We start from the raw sequence: 25023 nt of genomic DNA, 5'->3' as shown, positions 1-25023 counted from the left end.
AGTGACAGATGTCTTGTCCAGTCAGAGGTAAGAATTCCATTCGCAAACTACACCTACCTTTTCCAGTTTAAGTCTAAATTGTTGTTGTGTTTTCTGATTTGTTGTTTTGTTTTTTTTCTGATTTGTTATTTTGTTTTCTGATTTGTTGTTTTGTTTTTTTCTGATTTGTTGTTTTGTTTTGCACTTCTCGGCTGCCGTATACAAGAGATGTCCCTGGTTTTTTTTTTGGTTTTTTTTTTACTGTCTTGAAACTTTCGTTTATTTGCACATTATATACACTGATAAATGTTAAATTAGGTTCCCAGATTAGCTGCTTCCCCCCAACCAACTTCACCGTGCGCCAAGCAACGTATGTAGACTCTTTCTGCTGGGTTGCTGCTGAAAGCCAATCTACAAAGGACGGCTCCCCTCTGTCATTGCATAAGGTACGTTAGTGTCAAACTCTAATGCAAGACTTTAGCACTAATCAGCATGGATTCCTGACATGTTTTCTGCTACTGTCTAGTTCTTTCCTTATATCCTTCTGCTGCTGGCGGTTTTGGTGTACATTCCCGCTCTGTTCTGGCGCTTCACCGCTGCTCCTCAGCTCTCCTCGGACCTCAGGTTCATTATGGAGGAGCTGGATTGCTGTTACAACCGTGCCATCCAGCTCGCCAAGAGCTTGGCGTCCAACAACCCTGATGCCAAAGACACCACAGAGGAGTCCCACAGGTAATCATGCAGCTGTGGACGAATCTGAAGCAAGCATCAGACACCAAAAATGACCTGACATTTCTGAGAACAAATTGCATACCTGATTTGTTTCCCTTGTTTATGGTGACCTGGTGGCCTGTGTGTGACAACAGTCCAGAGGTGGCTGAGGGCTGTTTTAAATACCCTCTGGTGGTACAGTATCTGAGGACCAAGCGTGGGAGATGGGCCCTGGCATGGAAGTACCTGGTATGTCGGGTTCTCACTCTGCTCATGGTACTGCTGCTTTTCTTCTACCTGCTCTGCTATGTCTGCCTGGTGTCTGCAAGTGACCAGTTCTCCTGCGACCTACACACCAGTATGTCCAACCTTCATAGCATAGAGAACCTACGTGACTCATGGATGCCAGTGTACATGCTGTCGTTTCTCTGTGCACTCAGGTGTTCATCAGACTGCAACGCCTCCGGTGCTGTGTAAGCTGGTGTCCGTGGGTGTGTTCCGTCTGCTCAGCTGCGTTAGTATGGCAGTGTACCTAATCCTCATTCCTCTGGTGTTCTACGCGCCAGTCCGTCCTGCCTGGCGGAGGCAACAAGTCCAGGTGCTGCACCCCTACAGACTCTTGCCCGCCTTCAGACATTCCCATGAGCTGCACGTCAGCTCTTGTCGCTATGATGACCTCAGCATCTACCTGCTGTTCCTGGAGGAGAACCTGAGCGAGCTGAAGAGCTATAAATGTTTACAGGTCAGTTCTGTAATACCACAATGAGCAGATAAATTGTTTAATAATATGTCAATTGTTGCAACAATTTTTTTCCAGATTCTGAAACTTTCAGGGTAGATAAGAAGAGCATTTCGTCGTCGATCAATTAGTTCCATTTCTTAAAAAAATCCAAATTTTAAAATTAGGTTTAAATTCCAGTCTTTAATAATAATTAAAATAAAATGTAAAGACATTTTCTCACATCGATTGTTTGCCTGAAATCATTGAAATCTTATTAATAGATGATCCACAGCATGTGTTGTCTGAGTTTCTGCTTTTAACCAGCATGTTTTTTGTTCAGGTATTAAACTTATTAAAAGAGGGAGAGTGTGAAAGTTTTGACACAATGTCCCTCCTGAGGAATCTCGGACAAGTAAGGACCGATTTGGTGGATGTGAAAGATGGCAACATTCAATCTTCTCACTTTCAGGAGGAAGAAGAGTCGTCCAAGTTTAAGGGTAAGTGTTAGTCCTCTGACCTTCAACTAAAAATACATACATTTATGTGTAATGAAAATACACATAATGAAAATACATAAATACATTTATTGTGAAAAATTTCTCCCTAGCTCTCTCTGTTGAACTCTCAATTCTGATTGGTCAGAAGGTGCCGTATAACTTTCTCTAACAGCAGCTCTGACAGTTGCACAGATTTCTGTTCATTCTCATACGCCATCGTTTCTATAGCAACAGCTCATTCACAGGGACGTGTGCAGTTTACAGCTGCTGTAACGTGAGTGAGAACAGGGACTTAAATGTTTTTATGTAACTATAAATAGATAAAACATAATTTTATCCATGACAAATTTCTGTTTGTGTAAGAGGAGAATTTAATCAGTAGGGATGCGCTTGTATAGGAAAATAATCATGTGGTAACAGTAACAAAATTATTTAACTGTAACATTTCATAAGGATGAAATAAAGTTATGTTGTAAGATCCTAAAAGCAAACCTTTCCTTAAAACTTTCCTTAATCATCAACACTGCCTGTGTTTTTTTTGTTTTTTTTTCCAGATGGTTCTCCTGTACTGATGCCAGAAAGGCAAGCCGAAGAATCCGGCTGCGGTTGTGTGAAGGATGTGAGACAGAGAATCATGTGAAGTTTGAGGGGGGAAAAAAGCTCAGAAACTAACAAATCTCAGTGCTGCTCTTTCAATACAATACGAGAACTGGAACAGTCCAGATACATGATATGTTGAAAGTGGTCATGAAATATTCATCAACGCGTTTACATTTAGACAGAATGAGAGGCTCAAGTAACAAGCACTATATCCTCAGCATGGAGTTAGTGCATGTATTTGTACAAGACGAATAAAAGCTTGTGGTCAAAAACTGAAGTAAAAAAAAAAAAAAAAAAAAAAAAAAGCAAAGACAGTCAGGGCTTTCAGATAAACATTTCCTCCTTATATTCACTTTTAACTGACAGACTCATCATGAGTCCAGGTCAAGGTGCTAATACAGGTATTAATCCCTCCAGACACCTTAATTAATGCAGAGGTGTGGATTGGATTTTGATCTGTTATTCAGTGTTAAACATTTCTGCACTGATTTGCATGTGACTGCTGAGAACAATCAGAATACTCTAAATGTTGACTGTTAGACAAGTGAAGGCCATTTCAATCTATCACTGTGGATGTCTTTATTATTATATGTGACTAGTTTCTCATTTGGATCATCTTTTTATTTATTTATTTATTTATTTATTTATTTATTTATTTATTTATTTATTTATTGTAACATTTTACAATATTTTTATTTTGTAGTTGAAAATGATTTGAAATGATTTAATGATTTGATCTGTAACTGTGAAATCAAAACTGTAATATATAATAATAATAATAATAATAATAATAATAATAATAATAATAATAATAATAATAATAAACAGGTTGAATGGAGTGCTTTGTGTTGTTTGTTTTTTTTAAAAAAAAAACCCCCAAAAAACTGGGTTTATATCACAGCAGAAGGAAATTCTTGATAAGGATTGGTCATGGTTTCTATAGTAACAACAGCTAATTCCTTGTATCTTGCTTGACAGATGCTCCACAGAAACAGATCTGCTGTTGAATAGTGAGGTTTTCAATTAGAAGACATTTATTTAGATTTTTTTTAGAAGGAGTCTGCGGTGTCAGTGGTTTGTAACAGTGTGAGGTTTTATTTTATGTTATTTTATTTTTATTGATTTATTCTTTAATGAGGAATTTGTTCTATATAGGACAGCCAATAGTTTAGCAGAATAAATAATCGCTCATGTTTGTAACATGTTCATTACATGAAGAATTATGTTGCAGTATTATTTCTGATAGGGGCCCTAAATGTTTAGACCAAGCTTTAGGCACAAAAAAAAAAAAAAAAAATTAGTTTAGTATTCAAGCTCGTGAGATAAAAGCTATAGATTTTTCCTGTCATTTGGTTTAAAGTAATTTTATTTTAAGGTCTTTCTTTCCAGTTGCTCAGTCGAATTACATCCATTCAGTTCAATTCACCAAAAGTTCATAACTATAAGAATAATAAATACATTTAGTAAAGGTGCGCTCGTATGAAAAAAAAAAAACCTTTTAAAAATGTAACCCCTATGGTTTTTTTTGTTTTATTTTTATATAAAAATGTTAGATTTAAATTTCACCAATTATATGATCAGGATGAGCACTAACAGCACCTCTTGATATGCTAATTTGTAAAATTTAATTATTGACCATTAGGCCAAAAGCAGGAAGCACTATGACATCAATGTCTGTGTTTGTAAAGCTAATTAAGGGTTTGCTTCATTTATGTCAAAGGAAAAACATCATCACAAATTCTACCCCACAGCTGTCACCTTCTGTTACCCTCCATAGAAAATACCCCGTAGTAGTTTTTCTTTTGCTGTTTTTTGTTTTGTTTTTTCCCCACAAAACTAATTACTGGAGCAACAGCTGGAGCTTGACCCAAAAAAAACGGAACACTTTTATGAACTTTTGTCCCAAATGAAATTCTCTGGATGCATGCTGACAAAATTTTCAAAGAACTGGTCGCTCAGGTCTGTTCAGGCGTAAAAGTGAATTAGCTTGAACAAACGTAGCTAATGTGGCGTGTGTGATTGGACAGCCACTTAACAGCATTACAGGCTCTGGGCTCGTGCCGTGGGTTTTTCCGCTGACTCGGATAAAGCGAACCGGCTCCGGTATAAAGGTGGGGAAGAGCCGCTGTTCGTCCTCAACCGTCTCTTTTCTCTCAGCATCTCTGACCAGCTTCACAGGGCGTCTCCTCTGTCTCCTAACACAGGTAAGACGATTACATCTCTACACTTCTGTACTAGATCTTATAAGTTTTATTATTTTCGGAAGAATTAGTCAAATCGCATACTGCTTCAAAAAGACATTCTGCTCTTCTTTGGTAGACGTCATTAATGTATCAGACAGGATTGTATTCTGTTTCTCCTATGATATAACAGCTTTTTTCTATAAGAAATTCAGGAAACTCGTTTTTACTCAAATTTACTCGCGTTTCTTAAAAAGTTATTCAAATTCTCCCTCGAATCTTAACATTTTGTAAGAAAAGTTGTTTGTAGCTGGTGTAAGAGATAACTTGTCACAACATTAACTATAACATTATGAAGCATGGAGTAAATCTTGTGCTGTCCTTTATGTAAGATGATGAGAAATAATACGTTCCAGGACGTGCTGTCTGCTTTTCTGTCACGCCACCTCACCGTCGATATTTTTTCCAGTAACAGCACATCCCAAGTGTTTTTATCCCTTATATAATTGCTGCCGGAGCTTAGTTACAGTCTAACATAGCTTTCTTCTTTTGTGTATCTCAGACAATGGCGGTTTGGCTCCAGGCTGGTGCGCTGCTGTTCTTGCTGGCGTTCTGCACCGGAGGAGCTGATGCTGCGGCACCACAGCACCTGTGTGGTTCTCACCTGGTTGACGCCTTGTACCTAGTCTGCGGCCCAAACGGGTTCTTCTACAACCCTAAAAGAGAGGTGGATCCTCTGCTGGGTAAGGACAAAGAAGTCATATTAAACGATATTCCAGTGTTGAGCATCAGATTCAAATCAGATTATGGATTATGATTTTGAAACGTTTCTCTTTTTTCCAGGTTTCCTTCCCCCTAAATCTGCTCCAGAGGGCGAGCTGGCTGAATATCCATATAAAGATTACAACGAGCTGATGGTGAAAAGAGGCATTGTGGAGCTGTGCTGCCATAAACCCTGCAGCTTACACGACTTGCAAAACTACTGCAACTAAAACACCAGCAACAATCTTTCCCATCATCTGCTGCAAACCAGAAAAAGGCCTACTAGATTATGTTTTTTTTTTTCTTAGGAAATAAAAGTACATCAAATGAAAGTTTAATGTGCTGCAGTTCCTTTTATTTTATTCTTCTTTATTTTCAAATCTAGTTCTTTTAAAATGACAATTTTGCAGTAGGATCAAACAGTAAGTTATTGAAAATGTCTGAAAAACCTTCTCTTTGTCTTATAATGTCTCATAAATGAAATAATTTACAGAAATGATGCAAAAAATGCTGATTTTGAGGAATAAAAACATAAATGAAACACTTATTGAGCATAACAGTTCTGATAAATAGGTAGGGAACATATGGGAGGGCCCTAGAGCCCTTCCTGTCTCTCAGGGCCAGTTCATCTGTGTAGGTGATCAAATAAATATCGATGAAGCCGTTTAAGGGGAAATGTTGATGTTTTATTCATCACTAAACAGAATTTTTTTAAACTGAAAATGTGTTTGACACCCCTGCTCTAAAAAGCCAGATAAAAACTATTATAATGTTAATTATAGTGTGTGTATATATATATATATATATATAGTTATATAAACTCAACAGAACATATAATATTATATAAACCTCCAGAAAGCAAAATACTAGAACAATCACATGATAATCACAAATGTAAGCCTTTTTTGTTGCACCAAGATGTGGAAATGATTTGAGATTGAGGTAAGAAGATTTATCTTTATATATCATATTCATAGTTGCACAAATGAACAATTTAAGCAATAATGAAATAATTATACATTTCAACAAGGTTTTCTGTTGCAAACTAGAAAAGGAGAACCCATGTTATCTACAGAGATCTTTAGGATGTGTGTGATTTACTCCATTAAGTGTTCACTAAGTGAACACTAAGTTCACCAAGTTCACTAACTAAACAGCTGTAGTTCATTTCAAGGATGTTATGGAATTCTTGCTTTGCCGCTCTTCCCACTGAGTCGAGACATGTGTACAGTTCTCTCATTTTATCCTGAGGTGTTGACTTTGCCTTAATGTTTTCGTACATCTCCGTAGAAATCATGTTCTTGCCTATCAGACAGTCTGCAAACTCCATCACTGACGGAAATCTCTGAATGAGTGTTTCTCTGTGTTCATCCACAAAGTCAGCACCTGCAATACAAACCATAATCAAATGATTCTAACAGCAAGACATTTCCACTGCAACAGGATTCACATTAATTGGATTATGTGATAAATCACCAAACATGCACTTGTTATAAGTAACTGTTAGATGTGTCTTGGTGCCAGTGGTTAAGCGGGACATAAAATTCAGAGCTAGTCAGACAGCCTTACCTGCTATATCTGGTATGGTTGAGTTTGGCTCTGTACTTGATGTGTTGAGACACAGAACAAGACCAGACAGACAGACAGACATTATGTAATTGAAGTACAGTTACAGTAGACATCTAGTCCAAATAATTTATTTATCTTCAACATGACCAGTAGGGGGCATTTCACTCTGTATCATCTGTGACTGTCACTGATAGGATGCACGAATCTACAGTTTTACTTCTTCATGGCATTCTGAATGTGTGTCAAAAATATCAGAAAATTTGTATTCACTTACCTGTAATCAAGTCTACAAATCGTGTCCACACTTCCTTGCCTTTTTTTTCAGAAAGAATCAATGTGACTTCAGCAGCCTCAATGTTCAAAATCTCAAATGTGGGGTGATAGTTGGGGCCACAGTCCCGTTGAAATTTCACTACCTAATGAAACACGTGATTAAAGGTTTATTTCTGAATGTCTAAGATCAATAATGTTTGACCAATATGACCACAGTGTTGATGAACATTTTGAATAATACCTTTGGTTGGAGTACAGTATTGTCAGTATTGACAGTATTTGTATAGCGTAGTCTGTACTTTCGTCTAGGGGTCAGATCACAAGTGGAGGTTGTGTCAATGTACGTGTAGCTCTTGTGTTGTTTCTGTACCTTAAAGGGCAAGAGAAAGCATGAAAATTAAACATTTAATTCCGAATATGAAAATTGTTCATAAAATCAAAACAAAAAATCCACAAATGTTGGTAAATTTATGTTCATCATAAAGATGTAACTAACAAAACAACTACTTTTAACCACTGCAGGATGTGGAATACAACACACACATGCACACACACACATACATATATATATATATATATATCAGATATCAGATATCAGTAAATCAGATTACCTCTTTTACTGGCACATTTGCTGGCAGCAGGTGGATGTTCAGTTTACTCTTGCAGTGTTCTGTCTTTTTTTTGTAGAACAGTAGAACTTGGGCTCTGATGGAAGTTTCACTGCGTGGGAAAATTAAACCAAATGGGGAGAGACTCTGAATGTTTATGATCACATGTGTGTCTGTCACTGTTTGTGGCTGAATGATCTCCACTTTACCATCAGCCACATGTGCTACAGTCAGTTTCTCCTTGCCTTTACCTGTAACATATAAACCACCAGAATCAAGCAAATACTGACATAGTATTAAAGCAACAATGGAAATAAACTTTAAACTATAATATTCACATCATCATCAAGAATAATATATTTAATATTTTTTGTGGTCGAGAAATGCAAAACAAAAAAACAAATCCAAAAACACGATAACAAATCCGAAAATACAACGACAATTCAGACAAGCGCGATATATATACAGCCACTGTAATTAGATAATGTATGTACTTGTATGAGATGGTTTTAAATTACTTATTACCAAAGTATTAAGCCTTCTCACTTTTCCATAGACCCTGGTATCAAACCATTTGTATGTTTTTTTCCAGGTGTTATAAATTCAGGTTTTTGTAAATTTGTAAATATTAGTAAAAGGTCAACTCACCAATCTCACAATGTGGGAAGTGCAGACGACGGACTGAACCTTCAGGACCGTCAATATTATACAGAGGTCCTGCAGGTTCCTTTTGGGGTAAATTGTTTAAGAGCTTATTGTCCCAGGAGATTATTCTGTACTTCACTTCCCCTTCACTTTCCATCTCAAACACAATTTTGGTCAATTTGCACATAAACTGACCAGGACAAGGGCAGAAAAACCTGAAGAAAAATAGAAAATGTTCTGCTGTGCATGTCAGCAAATGAAAAGGTTCTAAGAATGCAGAAGTGGACAAATCAAACATTTATTAAAGGTGGTGGCGAGGTAGTTACTAGTACAGTAATACAGACTAGCGTAAAATTATACAGTTATAATACTCTTTTAAGAAAGTTTTTGATGTAGCACAGTGATTGTGCCCTAAACAAAACAAAAAGAATAATGTGCATTACAGTTTAAGTATCAAGGTTTTGCTCATCGCCATGAAGCATTTTAAGTTTAAATGTATGCACAAAATAAAAACTTAAACATAAGTCAATAACGAATGCCATTTCCCCCCTATCCACTTGTCTGTCAGGTAACTATGAATAATTAAAAAATATATAATAGCTGAGGCACAAAATCTACTTGTCCAAGACTAGTATAATAAAAAAACAGCAGTTATATTACCAGTATTCATCCTGGTCACAATTTTCAACCAATTCAGGTGTAAATAGTTTCAGCTGATGAGAAATGTCTGTTGAGAGCTGTTAAATAAAATAGGAGAAAAAGAAGTGTAATTGCTTAGTCCAGTCAACCCTGTGAACACACTAGACTGATTTATTTTTAATGGTCCTGCTAAAATAGTGCTTGCCTATCGAGATCTAGCAACGCTCTCAGGCAGGAGCAGACCAAATTCACAAAGATGGCTGACACCGATAATCCAGAAGTCTTCAATCCAATGGACAATGGAAAAATGCACTCTGTGACTCATACTCCTACATGCTCATACAGCTAGGAACAGCAGCTGAAAAACTCTGAGCTGGCTCTATGACGCACCTCAGGCCTCAGGCGATCGAGCAGTAATGTACCATGTCAGTGAGAGGACAAGGGAGTTCATACAGTATCAGGCCTTGGTGGAATCAGAATGTAACCTGACCAGTGTCCATCAAAGTCTGATTCAATGTGGTGAGGTGTGTGCATCTGGATGTTCATGAGTATATGATGGTGCCAATATTAAATTCCAGTGGAAAAAAGCATAAAATGGAGGTGGTAATTAGTTCATGACTCACGAATCTACTAAGTCTTGAGACAAATCACCCAGGGTTTTAGGCATTCAGAGACATGTTTGTAGATGGTTCCTCCAGTACCCAAGCATGGGGTGGAATACATGTAATTTTGGCAGAGGAGGCGGTAATGGAACTGTTTTCCACTCTTAGCATGGATTTCCCATGGGCTTGTCCCCCTGGAGCAGTTGTGTGATGAAACCATGTTGCACACCAACCAAGTGGGAGTGAGAGATGGTCAACAAATTCAACAAATAATAATTTTGTTGTGCTAACCCATCAATACTTCTCTGGGATTAAGGATAGGTTGTATCAAATGATGCAGGAAAATAAAATAAAAATTGTTAGTATTGAAGGGCTGTAGGGAAAACCTGCTTCATGCAGTTCATCACAAATCCATGTCTGGTCATTTGAGCCAGGATAAATAATAAATTCCCTGATAGGCCATTTCTATTGGTCAGTCTTTGTTCCCTGGTGGGGTGTGGCATATTGCAAAGGCCAGCAGTTGAGTGCAGTGGCCACACCAAATGTGCCACTGTTTGTTTGTTTTTTTAATCCTGGTAACCTTTGAATTGGTATGGACTTCATTGGTCCATTAGAATGGACTGCAGGAGGGCATCTTGTGTTCGATTTATGGATTATGCAAGGTGATACCCAGAGGCTGTAGCTCTTCACAAGATCTCAGCATCCCAAAAAAAGATCCTGACTGACTAGGGCAAATCCTTTATATCATGCATTCTTGGTGAACTGTACAAATAATTGTTTATTAAATTGATTTGGACCAGTGTTTTGGACCACCCCAAGATTAGGCTGGTCAAATTGTTTTTTTGGACCACCCCAAGATTAGGCTGGTCAAATTGTTTAATAAATCCTTAAAATATGATTCATTTGTTCACATTGATGCTTGGGACTGGGATAAGTAGCTTGAACATCTTGCTGTCCCTCAGCTACCTGAACACAGAAAATGTAATCCCTTGAGATTGTTGGGACTCACAGCAAGTGTGCAACTGGATGGGTGGAAGTATTGTACCTGGGCTTTAACTTGGGCCATAGGCAAGTGCATCCCCAACTGTCTGCAGTCTGTCTGAACCCAAGACCAAAAAGGGGCTAAAGCAGTTTCTGGGGCATGCTGGCTATTATCGAAGCTTAGTAACTCATTTTTCAGAAGCTACCAGTCTGCTGCCTGACCAAGCTAAAAAGGGAGCACCATATCCTTTGCAATGGATAGAGCTGAGCATATGGGCCTTTCTTTTAAGCAAAAGCAGCTTTGTTTGGGGCAAGTTACAGTTACAGACTTATGATGAAAAAGCTCAAAGTCTTCCTCCACTCCTGGGGTTATACAGATTTATATATCAGCATTAGTGTTACTTACTTGTCTGGGGTAGTGACACAGTGTAGATGTGGAGACAGTGTCCTTTTTAGTCCTATTGTGTTCACCAAAAATTGAAAAAGATACTGAAGAAAATACCAAAATGTGGAGAATAAACAAAACACAGCCATATAAATATATGCAGTTATTTTTAAAGAAACCTCTTTACATTTTATAATATACAGTATACTATGCTATTCAATATTTAGCCTTCAACCAGTCTAACAGGCTTAATCAAATAGTGAATCAGTCTAGTGAATCAGAATAAATCACTAATAATTCTTGGAACATTTATAGAATTTTAAATGTGATCGTAAAACATTGAAACAATTATAAAATATAGATACTAAAGGGTAATGTATATAGCATCATTTTTGTGACAAATTATTTTTGTCCCCTATATTTTGAATATTATTTTCCTTAAATGGTTAATCTATTACAGTCTGGTTTACCCACACTATATTTCAACCATCGTGATCAGTGCAGCTTTTTTTGTACATGTTGTAAATGTGTCTTTTCACAATTCTATTAAGCTCTACCAAAATATAGTAGCACCTACACTGTCCCTCCAGCACTTCCTCAAGTGTTGGTATTTGCACCCCTGCTATTGTCTACTTATATGTCACAGCAAGCTGTAAGTGACACTCTGGCCAAAATAAAAGGGTCTCCACCAAATGACCTGTAAAATGAACTGTGGCCAGTCCACCTACCTTTATGTCTTTGGGAGCAGGGAGAAAGAAACAAAGAATTACAGTAAAAACACATGATGAATACATGAACCTGATCTAAAATCTTACCACATCTGACAGACATCTCTGGTTGTTTCTCTATCACTGTTTCAAAACTACAACAAGAAGAGAAAATCACATTTTTTAATTGCAAATTATACTGTCATGCTGGACAAACATCAAAAATAGGGTAAAAAAAACAGTGTCCATGAAACCAGTCAGAAACTAAAGACATTATTTTTCATAAGGTGTAAATGCTAATTTGTAAAATTGCTAGACTGGACAAGGTTATTACAGAAAGACTTTGAACCACAATTGTACAGATTAAATGTATAAGGTTTGTAATGAGTTTTAAATGTATATTTTAATATAATATATTAATCCCTAATGAGCAAGCCAAAGGCAACAGCGGCAAGGAAAACTACCTGAGATAATATTAGGAAGAAACCAAGAAGAATTAAACATTAATACTAGAAATAAATAAGATTACTAATCTAAATAAGATTAAAAGCAATCTCTTGTGATCTCCCTTCTTCTAGGCTTCCCAGATGTCCAGATAGCTGAGTCACTGACTGTTTTCATCCATATATATATATATATATATATATATATATATATATATATATATATATATATATATATATATATATATATATTCCTACCAACAAAGTTTTAGAATTATGGTGTACTTAGTTTGTAACCTTAGTGAACCAGTATTGATGTATTCATTGATGTAGACCTCAAAGCAATTGCAATTTTGCTGTGGATGAGGGCACCTGCCAAAAACTGTAAATGTAAATGTATAAAATAGGCTGTTTATCATTTAAAGCTACTGTTAAGTTTTCTTAACTTTGACTGTAACTGTAACCTATAAACATGACAATTAAACCATAACATGGACACGGAAACCTATGGCTAGACAATGCATGAACAAATAAACATAAAAACCGCAAACAAATGAGCAAACAAACAAACAAGGGAACAAACATACAAACAATGACAGATGAACACAGGTACAAAAGGTCCTGTGTATAGGGCAGAACATTAGGGCTAATGGGGAAGAGGTGACATGGCGGGAAATCATAACAATGGGAAGGCCATGGCACAAAGTACAACACACAACAAAGCAAGCCCCGGCGATTCACCTGCCAGCACTCCCTCCAGTGGTCTGCTAGGGAACTGTCCCAATGGTTCCTGACAATGACATAAAGGTTCTAACTGCCTAATAATTACAGTTAATTAACAATTTTAAAAAAATAACTCAATATGGGAAGTAGAAAGCAGCTTTAACCAAAAAAAAAACCCACCGAAGTATCCCCAAAATCAAAGTCACAGACACTGAGTTACTTGTAGAACTGCTTCTGCTGAACAAAAGATGCTCCATTTATTAGAAAGAAAGAAAGAAAGAAAGAAAGAAAGAAAGACCCAGTGTTTTGTTTCCAGATTGACTGAAAATGCTTTTCCAGCCCATCTTTTCTGCTTTTTTATTTTTATTATTTAATAATTTTTTTGATTAGTTAAAAAACATGTTGACATAATTTCTTTTTCTCTTCAGTGTTTTAATGAAGTTCATGTAGCAAAATAACTTTTCTGTTTCCTGATGAAAAGCCCTGACCTATACAAGCACCATTACAAATTAAACAGTTTTTAATGTAGACATTAAAACATTCATTTACAAACATTAAAGATATTCAACATTAAAATATAAAACACATTCCATAAGAAGCAGAAATAATGCACAATTGTTGTTATTTATTATTACGTACCTTAAGTTGCTGAGGAAATGACAGAGCAACAAAGAATACCTTCGCCGTACTTTCAGTTTAATACATATGCCTGCATATATATATATATACTGTAGGCTGTAGGTGGACACCCACATGTGTGTAAAGACATTGTGCAACTCTAATGAAAAAATTTTTTCACACTAATTGGAGAACTGTATGAATGGAATTGTATTTGTGTTGAATTGGATTCTTTATGTATCATATTATATAACGTATTAAAATGTGTATCATATAATTTAAATATATGATTCACAGAAGCCACTGTTTGTCCCCAAACATTTTTTTCTTTCAGCGTCTCTGACCATTCTTATGGCGTCTCCTCCATCTACTAACACAGACACAACAATAACACAGCCAACTTCTTTAGTGGCTCTTCTCGGAACTAGTTGTTTTTCTCTGGGCTAGACAAAATCTGTGGAATTTGTGAGATCATGTATGTGTAAGAGGGCAGACAGTTCATTCATCAGACTGTCGCATGACACATAAGTAGCACTGATCAGATGACTTCATGTGTTTTGATGTAAACACTTGAGTCTTCACCCTTCCCGGTTGGTAGCAATGATGTTATAAGAGTGAACTAATTATCCAATTTGGGTAGTAGCGAACTGCTCTCAGTTAAGAACGTATCTAAAATTTCAACTTTAATTGTGAGTTATGGCACATACTGGAAAAACAGAGGGAAACTATTTACATCAGTCTGGACACAAGTATCAGACTCAACAGATGCATATAATGAAAAACCTTTCCACCAGCCAAGTAATTCCCAAAAATCCTACTCTTCCTCTCAACAGGTAGCTGTAACCACACCACAATTTTCACAGGGATTGAGATGTCCCTGTGTTTTGTGGAATCAGGATCAGTCTAAACCCTGAGTCACTCTAATGAGAGACAGATATTTTTATATTGATAACTTTCTTAGTCAGTGAGTCACTGAACCAGGATTTGATGTACACTTCAAAGCAGTTCTGCAATTTTCTCTAAATAATGGTGTCTGCAAATAAATTTACAGTACACAGCTTCCCATTATAAACAAGACTAGGCTGTAAACAAGAACTATCAGTAATAGAGACAACTCGCCCAAATGCTACACTTCATCTTTGCCTTCTGTGCAACCTCTGAGGTTAAGTTGACACCAAGATGGAAAAATTGCTGTGTCAGAAAGCTTGGCCACTTATTGTTGATTCAAATGAACTAAAAGCTTTCTGGTACATAACTTTCTGGTACATAGTTAGTCCAATTAATATAAATGCAAAGTAGACCCAAATACAGTTTGTGGAAGAGGAATCACATGGTCCAAGCTCCACCCCTTGATAAAAAGCAATGTAGATTATGCTGTTTCAATAGCCAGTAGCCATGGCACCATGGACTCATGCACCTTTTTCGACAATTCAGTGTGAGGCATCACAGACACATTCCTGATCGTAATGTGAGTCTCAGGTGGGTTGAAGTATTCATAACAACAGGGTCTGTGACCCACATTTCCCATGAGCAGCAACGTTTCTCCAGGACCCTGGTGCTACATAAACAACATACAATTACAAAACAGAAACAACAACAAAGCTAGGACTGAAAACTACATAAAGTGCAACGTGTGCAACCAGGTGCAAAGACAGAAGACAGTGCAGAAACAGGAAGTACAAAAAAATAACAACACAAGACAGAACACATAGTGCCGAATAAACATGTGCAAGGAAACAAAATGGAATGTGATGTGCAAGTTTGAGAAACTGTAAAAAAACAGGTATCTAATAACATATATGTTGTAAACATATACAGTATATAGCAGCATGACAACGTGGATTGAGCAAAAATGCAGTAGCAGCGGTTGAAATAAGTGCAAATAAGTAGTAAACATTATATTGTGTGTGTGTGTGTGTGTGAGAGAGAGGGAGTTGGTATAGTTTCAGTTCTGGATGTTGAGGAGCCTAATGGCTTAAGGAAAGAAACTGTTACACAGTCTGGTTGTGAGGGCCCGAATGCTTCAGTACCTCTTTCCAGATGGTAGGAGGGTGAAGAGTGTGTGTGAGGGGTGTGTGGGGCCATCCACAATGCTGTTGGCTTTGCGGATGCAACGTGTGGTGTAAATTTCCATGATGGAGTGGAGGGAGACTCCAATTATCTTTTCAGCTGTACTCACTATCCACTGCAGGGTCTTGCGGTCTGAAACAGTGCAATTCCCAAACCAGGTAGTGATGCAGCTGCTCAGGACGCTCCCAATGGTCCCTCTGTAGAACACGGTCAGGATGGGGGGAGGGAGGTGGGCTTTCCTTAGCCTCTGCAGGAAGTAGAGATGCTGCTGGGATTTCTTGCTGATGGAGTTGGTGTTGAGTGACCAGGTGAAGTTCTCTGCCAGATGTACACCAAGGAATTTGGTGCTCTTGACGATCTCCATAGAGGATCCATCGATGAACAGCGGCGTATGGCCACTCTGTGCTCTCCTATAGGTTTTTAGTTGTTGCACCTCCTCTCTGTACGCTGACTTGTCATTCTTGCTGATGAGACCCACCACGGTCATGTCATCGCTGAACTTGATGATGTGGCTGGAGCTGTCACAAGTCAGCAGAGTGAACAGCAGTGGGCTGAGCACACAGCCCTGAGGGACTCCAGTGCTCAGTGTGGTGGTGCTGGAGAAGCTATTCCCGATCCGGACTGACTAAGGTCTCCCAGTCAGGAAGTCCAGGATCCAGTTGCAAGGGGAGTTGTTCAGGCCCAGCAGGCCAAGCTTCTCAATCCAGTGCTGAGAGATGATTGTGTTGAATGCTGAACTGAAGTCTCTGAACAGCATTTGTATGTATGAGTTCTTATTGTCCAGGTGGGTGAGGGCCAGATGGAGGTTTGTTGTGATGGCATTGTCCGTGGAGCAGGTAGGATGATACGCAAACTGCAAGGGGTCCAGTGAGGATGGTTAGCTTGGTCTTTGTTGTGCCTCATGACGAGCCTCTCAAAGCATTTCATCGCGATGGGTGTGAGTGCAATGGGACGAAATTTCTCGGGCTGGGATATATATATATTACAGTGCCTTGCAAAAGTATTAAACCCCCCTTGGCATTTTTCATGTTTTGTTGCCTCACAACCTGGAAATAAAATGGATTATTTGAAGGTTTGCTTCATTTCATTTACAAAACATGCCTACAACTTTGAAGATGTGATTTTTTTTTTATTGTGAAGCAAACAACAAATAGGACAAAACAGAAAACTTCAGCGTGCATTCACCCCCCTAAAGTCAGTAATTTGTAGAACCACCTTTTGTGGCAATTACAGCTGCAAGTTGCTTTGGATAAGTCTCTATGAGCTTGCCAAATCTTGCCACTGGGATTTTTGCCCATTCCTCAAGGCAAAACTGATCCAGCTCCTTCATGTTGGATGGTTTCCGCTTGTGAACAGCAATTTTCAAGTCTGACCACAGATTCTCAATTGGATTGAGGTCTGGGCTTTGACTAGGCCATTCCAATATATTTAAATGTTTCCCCTTAAACCACTCGAGTGTTACTTTAGCAGTATGCTTCGGGTCACTGTTCTGCTGAAAGGTGAACCTCTGTCCCAGTCTCAAATCACAGGCAGACTGAAACAGGTTTTGCTCAAGAATATCCCTGTATTTAGCACCATCCATCTTTCCCTCGACTCAGATCAGTTTCCCAGTCCCTGCTGCTGAAAAACATCCCCACAGCATGATGCTGCCACCACCATGTTTCACTGTGGGGATGGTGTTCTTGGGGTTACATACATAGCGTTTTCCTTGGTGGCCGAAAAGTTCAATTTTGGTCTCATCTGACCAGAGCACCTTCCTCCATACATTTGGGGAGTCGCCCACATGTCTTTTGGCAAACTTAAAACGTGCCTTCTTATTTTTAACACTAAGTAATGGCTTTTTTCTGGCCACTATTCCATAAAGCCCAGCTCTATGGAGTGTACAGCTTATTGTGATCCCATGCACAGATATACCAGTCTCTGCTGTGGAACTCTGCAGCTCCTTCAGGGTTACCTTTGGTTTCTGTGCTGCCTCTCTGATTAATGCCCTCTTTGCCTGGGCTGTGAGTTTTGGTGGGCAGCCCTCTCTCAGCAGGTTTGTTGTGGTACCATGTTCTTTCCATTTGAAGATGATGGATTTGATGGTGCTCCGGGGATCATCAAACATTTGGATATTTTTTTATAACCCAACCCTGACTTGTACTTCTCAACAGCTTTGTCCCTGACTTGTTTGGAGAGCTCCTTGGTCTTCACGGTGTGATGCCTCTTGCTTAGTGGTGTTGCAGCCTCTGGGACCTTTCAGAAAAGGTTTGTTTATACTGACAGATCATGTGACACTTAGACTGCACACAGGTGGACTTCATTTCACTAATTATGTGACTTCTGATGGTAATTGGTTGCACTAGAACTTTTGAGGGGCTTCATAGCAAAGGGAGTGAATACATATGCACATGCCAATTTTCAGATTTTTAATTTTTAAATATTCTTTTTAATATATATATTTTTCTCATTTCACTTCACCAACTTAGACAATTTTGTGCAGATCCATCACATAAAATTCAGATTAAAAAACATTTAAATTACAGGTTATAATGTAACAAAACATGAAAAATTGCCAAGGGTGTATACTTTTGCAAGACACTGTATATGGCTGACATCATTTAAAAATCACATCATTTTCATAAATAGTATAATTAAGAAAATAATTCCATCATATATAACAAAACAGAACATTACATTCACAAAAAGACTTACAGGTGTGCTTTATAATATCCACCCTCTGTTTGCAGAGCTTCATCATCATCTCCATTATGCTCTCTTCAGCTGCTCACATCTCTTCTGTTTCCTTTTGTCAGTTTTAACATGCTGACCCCTGGCCACCATGTCCCTTATCTTCTCTAGAAGATCTGTAATCTGTAAATAATCCCTTTTTCCATCCATCACCATGTGATGCCTGATCCCACATTTCTCAACCAGATGTTTCTCAGCAAGTCTCTAAAGTGGAACGGAAAAATAGTTAATTTTCGGATGTTCAGCCAGTGTGAGTTCCTGTATATAACTTCTAAAAATGTTAATTATCTATAAAGAACTGTCATGATCAACTGTGTGCTCTCTTTGTGCTCGTCACTGCTACAGCGTTATGCCCTTCAGCACTAGAAGAGTTGTTTTGCATTGTATTGTGCATATTGTTTTGGTTGATACTGTATATAACATCACATGGTCTGGATGGTAGCACCAGCAGTGCTATCAATCAACTGCCAATATTAATGTAACGTACAGTGAGGAGTGCTGCCACCCTACATCTCCAGGGTTCAGAGTTCAATAATAAGCTTGGGTGACCGTCTATCTACAAGGAGAGTGATTTTATTTCTGGGCTTTGAGTGTACATGATCAGATCATGTTGGCTGTAAAGAAACTAATCAAGCAAACTGCCTTTAAACAATGTTATTGCAAATAAATTATCTCACATGGAACAAAAAAAAAAAATTTTATGTGTGCAGAGTAAATTCAGAGAACAAAGTAGAAATCTGAAGTAAATTCACTACTACACTTTTTTTTAAATTTTTTTTTATAAAGTATTAAGAAAAGCTATTTGTAAGGGGAGGGGAGTGTTTGGGTGCTTGGTTGTTTGTTTCCCTACATAAAATATTTAATCAAATAAGATGGTTGAGAAGCTGGGTCTCTGCCAGCCTACGACCATGGGAGTTTTGATAATTTCAAATGACAGTTTTCCAGTTTTTCTGAGCTGAATTTGCTAATGATATATACTAACCACAGATGTAAAGCTAATGTTTACTGATAATGAATAAACTTAAAACCAGGACTTTAGCTGTAAATATATTTTATGTCTAGATGCTGAATTAGTTATTAACTTATCAGAATTAACACGCAAAGTGTTCCTACCTGACTCTCTCACTGTTTTTGAGGAAGTGACCGGTGAACAATTGATTTAGTTGAAACTTTCGTTTCAAAAATATCCTCTAGGCTCCAAGTACGCATGGCTTCCTACTTCTTCTTCTTCTTCTTCTTCTTCTTCTTCTTTCAGCTTTTCCCTTCAGTGGTTGTCACAGCAAATCATCTCTCTCCACCTATTCCTATCTTCAGGAATCTTCAACACTTGCATTCACACTATTACCTTCATATCCTCATTCAATACATCCATATACCTCCTCTTTGGCCTTCCTCTTTGCCTCCTGCCTGGCAGCTTCATGTCCAACATTCTCCTACCAATATACTCACTCTCCCTCCTCTGAAGATGTCCAAACCATCTTAACCTGGCCTCCCTAACTTAGTCCTCTAAACGTCCAACATGAGCTGTCCCTCTGATGTACTCGTTCCTAATCCTGTCCAACTGTGTCACTCCCAAAGAGAACCTCAATATCTTCAGCTCTGCTACCTCCAGCTCTGACTCCTGTCTCTTCCTCAGTGACACTGCCTCTAAACCATACAGCATGGCCAGTCTCACCACTGTCTTGTACACCTTCCCCTTGTTTCTCACTGATATTTTTCTATCACACAGAACTCCTGACACCTTTCTCCACCCACTCCAACCTCCCTGCACTCGCTTCTTTACCTCTTTCCCACACTCTCCATTAATCTGGACTGTTGACCCCAAGTACTTATACTTCTGTACCTTCTCCACCTCTTCACCCCGTAATCTTACTGTTCCACTTCCCTCCCTGTCATTCACACACATGTACTCAGTCTTACTACGACTGACTTTCAATCCTCTTCTCTCCAGTGCAAACCTCCACCTCTCCAGGTTTTCCTCCACCTGCTCCCTGCTCAAAATGCATTTCAAAAAAGTTATACATTGATTTGCATTTTATTGAGTGAAATAAGTATTTGACCCCTTTGCAAAACATGACTTAGTACTTGGTGGCAATCACAGACGTCAGACATTTCTTGTAGTTGGCCACCAGGTTTGCACACATCTCTCATCTCACGGAATTTGGGCCCACTCCTCTTTGCAGATCCTCTCCAAGTCATTAAGGTTTTGTGGCTGACCCTTCAGCTCCCTCCACAGATTTTCTATGGGATTAAGGTCTGGAGACTGGCTAGGCCACTACAGGACCTTAATGTGCTTCTTTTTGAACCACTCCTTTGTTGCCTTGGCCGTGTGTTTTGGGTCATTGTCAGGCTGGAATATTCATCCACGACCCATTTTCAATGCCCTGGCTGAGGGAAGGAGGTTCTCATCCAAGATTTAACGGTACATGGCCCCATCCATCGTCCCTTTGATGCGGTGCAGTTGTCCTGTCACCTGGGGATGGTGTACAGCATTCCTTCTCCTCCAAACACGGCGAGTTGAGTTGATGCCAAAGAGCTGGATTTTGGTCTCATTTGACCACAACACTTTCAACCAGTTCTTCTCTGAATCATTCAGATGTTCACTGGCAAACTTCAGATGAGCCTGTACATGTACTTTCTTTAGCAGGGGGACCTTGCGGGCGCTACTGGATTTCAGTCTTTCACGGCGTAGTGTGTTACCAATTGTTTTCTTGGTTACTATGGTCCCAGCTGCCTTGAGATCATTGACAAAATCCTCCAGTGTAATTCTGGGCTGATTCCTCGCCGTTCTCATGATCATTGAAACTCCATAAGGTGAGATCTTGCATGGAGCCCCAGACCGAGGAAGATTGACAGTCCTTTTGTGTTTCTTCCATTTGGGAATAATCGCACCAATTGTTGTCACCTTCTCACCAAGCTGCTTGGTGATGGTCTTGTAGCTCATTCCAGCCTTGTGTAGGTCTACAATCTTGTCCCTGACATCCACGGACAGCTCTTTGGTCTTAGCCATGATGGAGAGTTTGGAATCTGATTGATTGCTTCCTTCTGTGGACAGGTGTCTTTCAAACAGGTAATGAGCTGAGATTAAGAGCACTCCCAGAGAGTGCTCCTACTGTAATCTCAGCTTGTTACCTGTATAAAAGACACCTGTCCACCTGGGAGCCAGAAATCTTTCTGACTGATAGGGGATCAAATATTTATTTCACTCATTAAAATGCAAATCAATGTAGAATTTTTCTGAAATGCACTTTTCTGGATTTTTTTTGTTGTTATGCTTTGGTCACTGGTGCACAGTCATGTTGGAAGAGGAAGGGGCCAGCTCCAAACTGTTCCCACAAAGTTGGGAGCATGGAATTGTCCAAAATGTCTTGGTATGCTGAAGCATTCAGAGTTCCTTTCACTGGAACTAAGGGGCCAAGCCCAGCTCCTGAAAAACAACCCCACACCATAATCCCCCCTCCACCAAACTTTACACTTGGCACAATGCAGTCAGACAAGTACCGTTCTCCTGGCAACTGCCAAACCCAGACTCGTCCATCAGATTGCCAGATGGAGAAGCGCGATTCGTCACTCCAGAGAACGCGTCTCCACTGCTCTAGAGTCCAGTGGCGGCGTGCTTTACACCACTGCATCTGACGCTTTGCATTGCACTTGGTGATGTATGGCTTGGATGCAGCTGCTCGACCATGGAAACCCATTCCATGAAGCTCTCTGTGCACTGTTCTTGAGCTAATCTGAAGGCCACATGGAGTTTAGAGGTCTGTAGCGATTGACTCTGCAGAAAGTTGGCGACCTCTTCGCACTATGTGCCTCAGCATCCGCTGACCCCGCTCCATCAGTTTACGTGGCCTACCACTTCGTGGCTGAGTTGCTGTCGTTCCCAAACACTTCCACGTTCTTATAATACAGCTGACAGTTGACTGTGGAATATTTAGGAGCGAGGAAATTTCATGACTGGATTTGTTGCACAGGTGGCATCCTATCACAGTTCCACGCTGGAATTCACTGAGCTCCTGAGAGCGACCCATTCTTTCACAAATGTTTGTAAAAACAGTCTGCATGCCTAGGTGCTTGATTTTATACACCTGTGGCCATGGAAGTGATTGGAACACTTGATTCTGATTATTTGGATTGGTGAGCGAATACTTTTGGCAATATAGTGTACCTAGAGCAAAGACACAAGATGTGACAGAGCCCACAGACAACTTGAATCTTGTCAATGGTTCCAGTATGTCCTAGAAATCAAATTCAGTTTGGCTCCTCCTGCAAAAGAATAAAAGAATTAGTCATTCCTGTGTTCCTTCTAAAAGCCAATCACTGGTTACAACTTGATTGAGCAGGTGTTGAAACAGAGTGAAGCGAGTGGGCAGAGTGATGAAAGCAAAGGGCTTTTGAACAAGACTGTAAGATGTGCCTTACCAAGTCTGAGAAGAAATAAAGACCAAGCATTCATTAACCTGATGACGGCTGAGAGTTCAAATGAGTATTTAGTTAAGACGGCAAAAGACCATGTTAATGTTCCAAAACATGCATTTGTGTAAGTCAAGTTTCAAGTAAAAGCATCATGTATGGAACAGGATAGTACCGTGTTGTTTGTACCATTAAGGTAAAGGGAAATGAGGGACTTACCTCAAGAGTCACATGGTTTCATCAAGTCAGTTGATTTAGTGGACAAAGCAACACCAAAGAACACTTGAGAAACTGTTTGATTGTTTAGTCAAGCCACCTTTCCTGGGGTTCCCGGACTTTACCACACCATTCGTTCTACACACTGATGCGTCCAGTCAGGGATTGGGAGCTGTCCAATATCAACACCAGGATGGAAAACTGAGAGTGATTGCATATGGATCGAGGACATTGATGGCAGCAGAGCAAAAGTATCATTTGCACAGCAGAAAATTGGAATTCCTAGCTCTCACATGGGCTATCACGGAAAAATTAGCAGATTAGCAGAAAAGGTAGCAGAGCTCAGCGATTTCCATTAAACCATTCAGTATCGGCCAGGAAAGGAAAGCATTGATGCTGATGCATTATGCAGATTGACAATGGTCTCGGAAGACACATTTTTGCAGAATCTTTGAGTCATTCTTTTTACAGTTTTTCTGCACGGCAGTGGCCTGAGACTTAAAAGTGTTTGGTACACTGAAATTGACTGTTGTTGTTTTTTTTGTTGCCATTTTTGCGGTTGTCCTTTTTGCCATTTTTCAATTGTTTGTGACAAAGGATACAGGCCCTGAACTTAAAAGCACTTTTTTTTAAGATGAGGATAATCTATTGCATTTTTGGGTGAAGAAGGACTGTTAACCAGTTGAAAAACATATGTTGTTAAAGAGAGTGTGTGACTAAATATGCAAATATGGAAAAATGTTTTTTTAAAATAAAGCATGAGAAGTTTATAAGGATATTGGTAGATGTTGAGACACCATCTTATCCTGTGGGGGAGAGTGTGATATATTGAATACAATTTATTTAATATGTTATTTTTCTAATATTGTTAAAAATGTTTGATTGATTATTTGTTCTTTTTCTAAATGTTTGATTGATTATTTGTGCTTTTTCTAAAAAAAGAGTGTACTGTGCCTTTTAAAATGACTTACTTTTGGTTGGTATTCCTGAGTCATGACGTCATCGCATGCCTCGATAGGTTGCTTCATTAATGTTAAATACAGAGTTGAGGAAGCCATCAATGCAGTGCATTTTCTTATCACTTTATTGATACGCTTTTCAGGAGTATTACATACGAACCTCCCTCCTCTACTTCTTCGACCAACAGTAGCCCAATTTCCACTGGCGGTCGTTGTTAACCCCTGGCCTCGACCAATCCGGTATGAAATTCAGAGTACTGACAATTTGCATAATTAAATTTGATAATGTTTTATGCCGGATGCCCTTCCTGATTCACCCCTCTCTATTTATCCGGGCTTGAGACCGGCACAGAAGTCACTGGACTGTGACCCCCATGGCTAGATTGCATGCCTTCCTACTATCCTGATTAAATATAAAAAAGTAGCTAAGTAATACATGGCATTCTTACTTTTTAGTATTATTAACAACAGAGATTTCAGTTCCCATTGTTGCCCATACAGAATGCATGCGTGAAATCATGATGTTTTTCTCAAATGTTCTGGAAACTAAGGTATATTTTGTGTTCTTTCATTGATAGTTTGCAATGCTATACATACCTTAAACTCTCTAAAGATTTATTACAATTTATATTGTTTAATCGTTAGTGAAATATTCTTGATGATGGGTTTTATTGCTTATTATTAACAACTAGAATAAAGGTGTCAAATATAATTAACTAATATATTCTTCAGAAACATTCTCCTGTTCGGACTTTGTTATTTTAGATTACTCATCTCAGATAAGCACTAGACTTTTGGAAACAGGAAAAACATCTGTGACTTAATTGAAATGTTGTTCTATAGCTGAAACTTTTTATTGAAAGTAACATTTTTTTTTGCTTTTTATTGATATACTGAAGAATAGACTATGAGATAGTTGCACATGCACATTTGCACAAGTCACTTTTATTACCATTTTATTTAGCTTTTTCTATAATATTATTGCAATTTTTGTT

At 38.7% G+C, this 25023-nt stretch overlaps 3 protein-coding genes across 4 annotated transcripts in view; 2 read left to right on the top strand and 1 right to left on the bottom strand.

Annotated features, from left to right (window-relative positions):
- panx1b (pannexin 1b) overlaps positions 1-3119 on the top strand; it is a 4561-nt gene extending 1442 nt beyond the window's left edge. The window contains exons 2-7 of the mRNA XM_058383085.1: positions 298-425; positions 506-711; positions 846-1048; positions 1131-1432; positions 1752-1908; positions 2463-3119. Coding sequence (XP_058239068.1) covers positions 298-425; positions 506-711; positions 846-1048; positions 1131-1432; positions 1752-1908; positions 2463-2548 — 1082 coding nt within the window. The 3' untranslated portion in view covers positions 2549-3119. The remainder of the gene's footprint in view (positions 1-297; positions 426-505; positions 712-845; positions 1049-1130; positions 1433-1751; positions 1909-2462) is intronic.
- Positions 3120-4579: 1460 nt separating this feature from the next.
- Positions 4580-5901, top strand: ins (preproinsulin). Its single transcript, XM_058383139.1, has 3 exons — positions 4580-4712; positions 5251-5431; positions 5532-5901. Exons 2-3 carry the CDS (start codon positions 5254-5256, stop codon positions 5678-5680), a joined length of 327 nt encoding a protein of 108 aa, XP_058239122.1. The 5' UTR covers positions 4580-4712; positions 5251-5253; the 3' UTR covers positions 5681-5901.
- A 403-nt stretch (positions 5902-6304) lies between these two features.
- LOC131348288 (NACHT, LRR and PYD domains-containing protein 1b allele 2-like) lies at positions 6305-9405 on the bottom strand. 2 transcript variants are annotated; one of them, XM_058383105.1, is made up of 7 exons: positions 9206-9405; positions 8549-8760; positions 7904-8151; positions 7534-7662; positions 7294-7435; positions 7020-7049; positions 6305-6836 (listed from the first exon to the last, which is right to left on the bottom strand). In XM_058383105.1, the coding sequence occupies exons 2-7, from the start codon at positions 8730-8732 to the stop codon at positions 6556-6558; spliced, it is 1014 nt and encodes a 337-aa protein (XP_058239088.1). In that variant the 5' UTR covers positions 8733-8760; positions 9206-9405; the 3' UTR covers positions 6305-6555. The 2 variants fall into 2 exon arrangements, with proteins under 2 accessions (XP_058239088.1, XP_058239089.1); XM_058383106.1 differs by lacking the exon at positions 9206-9405 and having other exon boundaries at positions 8549-8803.
- Between the last annotated feature and the right edge of the window lie 15618 nt (positions 9406-25023).

Source organism: Hemibagrus wyckioides, linkage group LG28 (assembly GCF_019097595.1).
Source record: "Hemibagrus wyckioides isolate EC202008001 linkage group LG28, SWU_Hwy_1.0, whole genome shotgun sequence".
In the NCBI taxonomy this organism is placed as follows: domain Eukaryota; kingdom Metazoa; phylum Chordata; class Actinopteri; order Siluriformes; family Bagridae; genus Hemibagrus; species Hemibagrus wyckioides.
Note: the sequence above shows the minus strand (reverse complement) of the source record. Positions and strands in the feature narration are given on the sequence as shown.

What these genes read in the sequence shown, in the direction of transcription:
- ins (XM_058383139.1), top strand. Translation starts at nt 5,254, where the DNA reads ATGGCGGTTTGGCTCCAGGCTGGTGCGCTGCTGTTCTTGCTGGCGTTC. An exon ending in AGAGGTGGATCCTCTGCTGG is followed by an intron (nt 5,432 to 5,531) that starts GTAAGGACAAAG and finishes TCTTTTTTCCAG; the next exon opens with GTTTCCTTCCCCCTAAATCT.
- LOC131348288 (XM_058383105.1), bottom strand. Translation starts at nt 8,732, where the DNA reads ATGTGCAAATTGACCAAAATTGTGTTTGAGATGGAAAGTGAAGGGGAA. An exon ending in CAAATGTGCCAGTAAAAGAG is followed by an intron (nt 7,663 to 7,903) that starts GTAATCTGATTT and finishes TTGCCCTTTAAG; the next exon opens with GTACAGAAACAACACAAGAG. An exon ending in ATACTGTACTCCAACCAAAG is followed by an intron (nt 7,436 to 7,533) that starts GTATTATTCAAA and finishes GTGTTTCATTAG; the next exon opens with GTAGTGAAATTTCAACGGGA.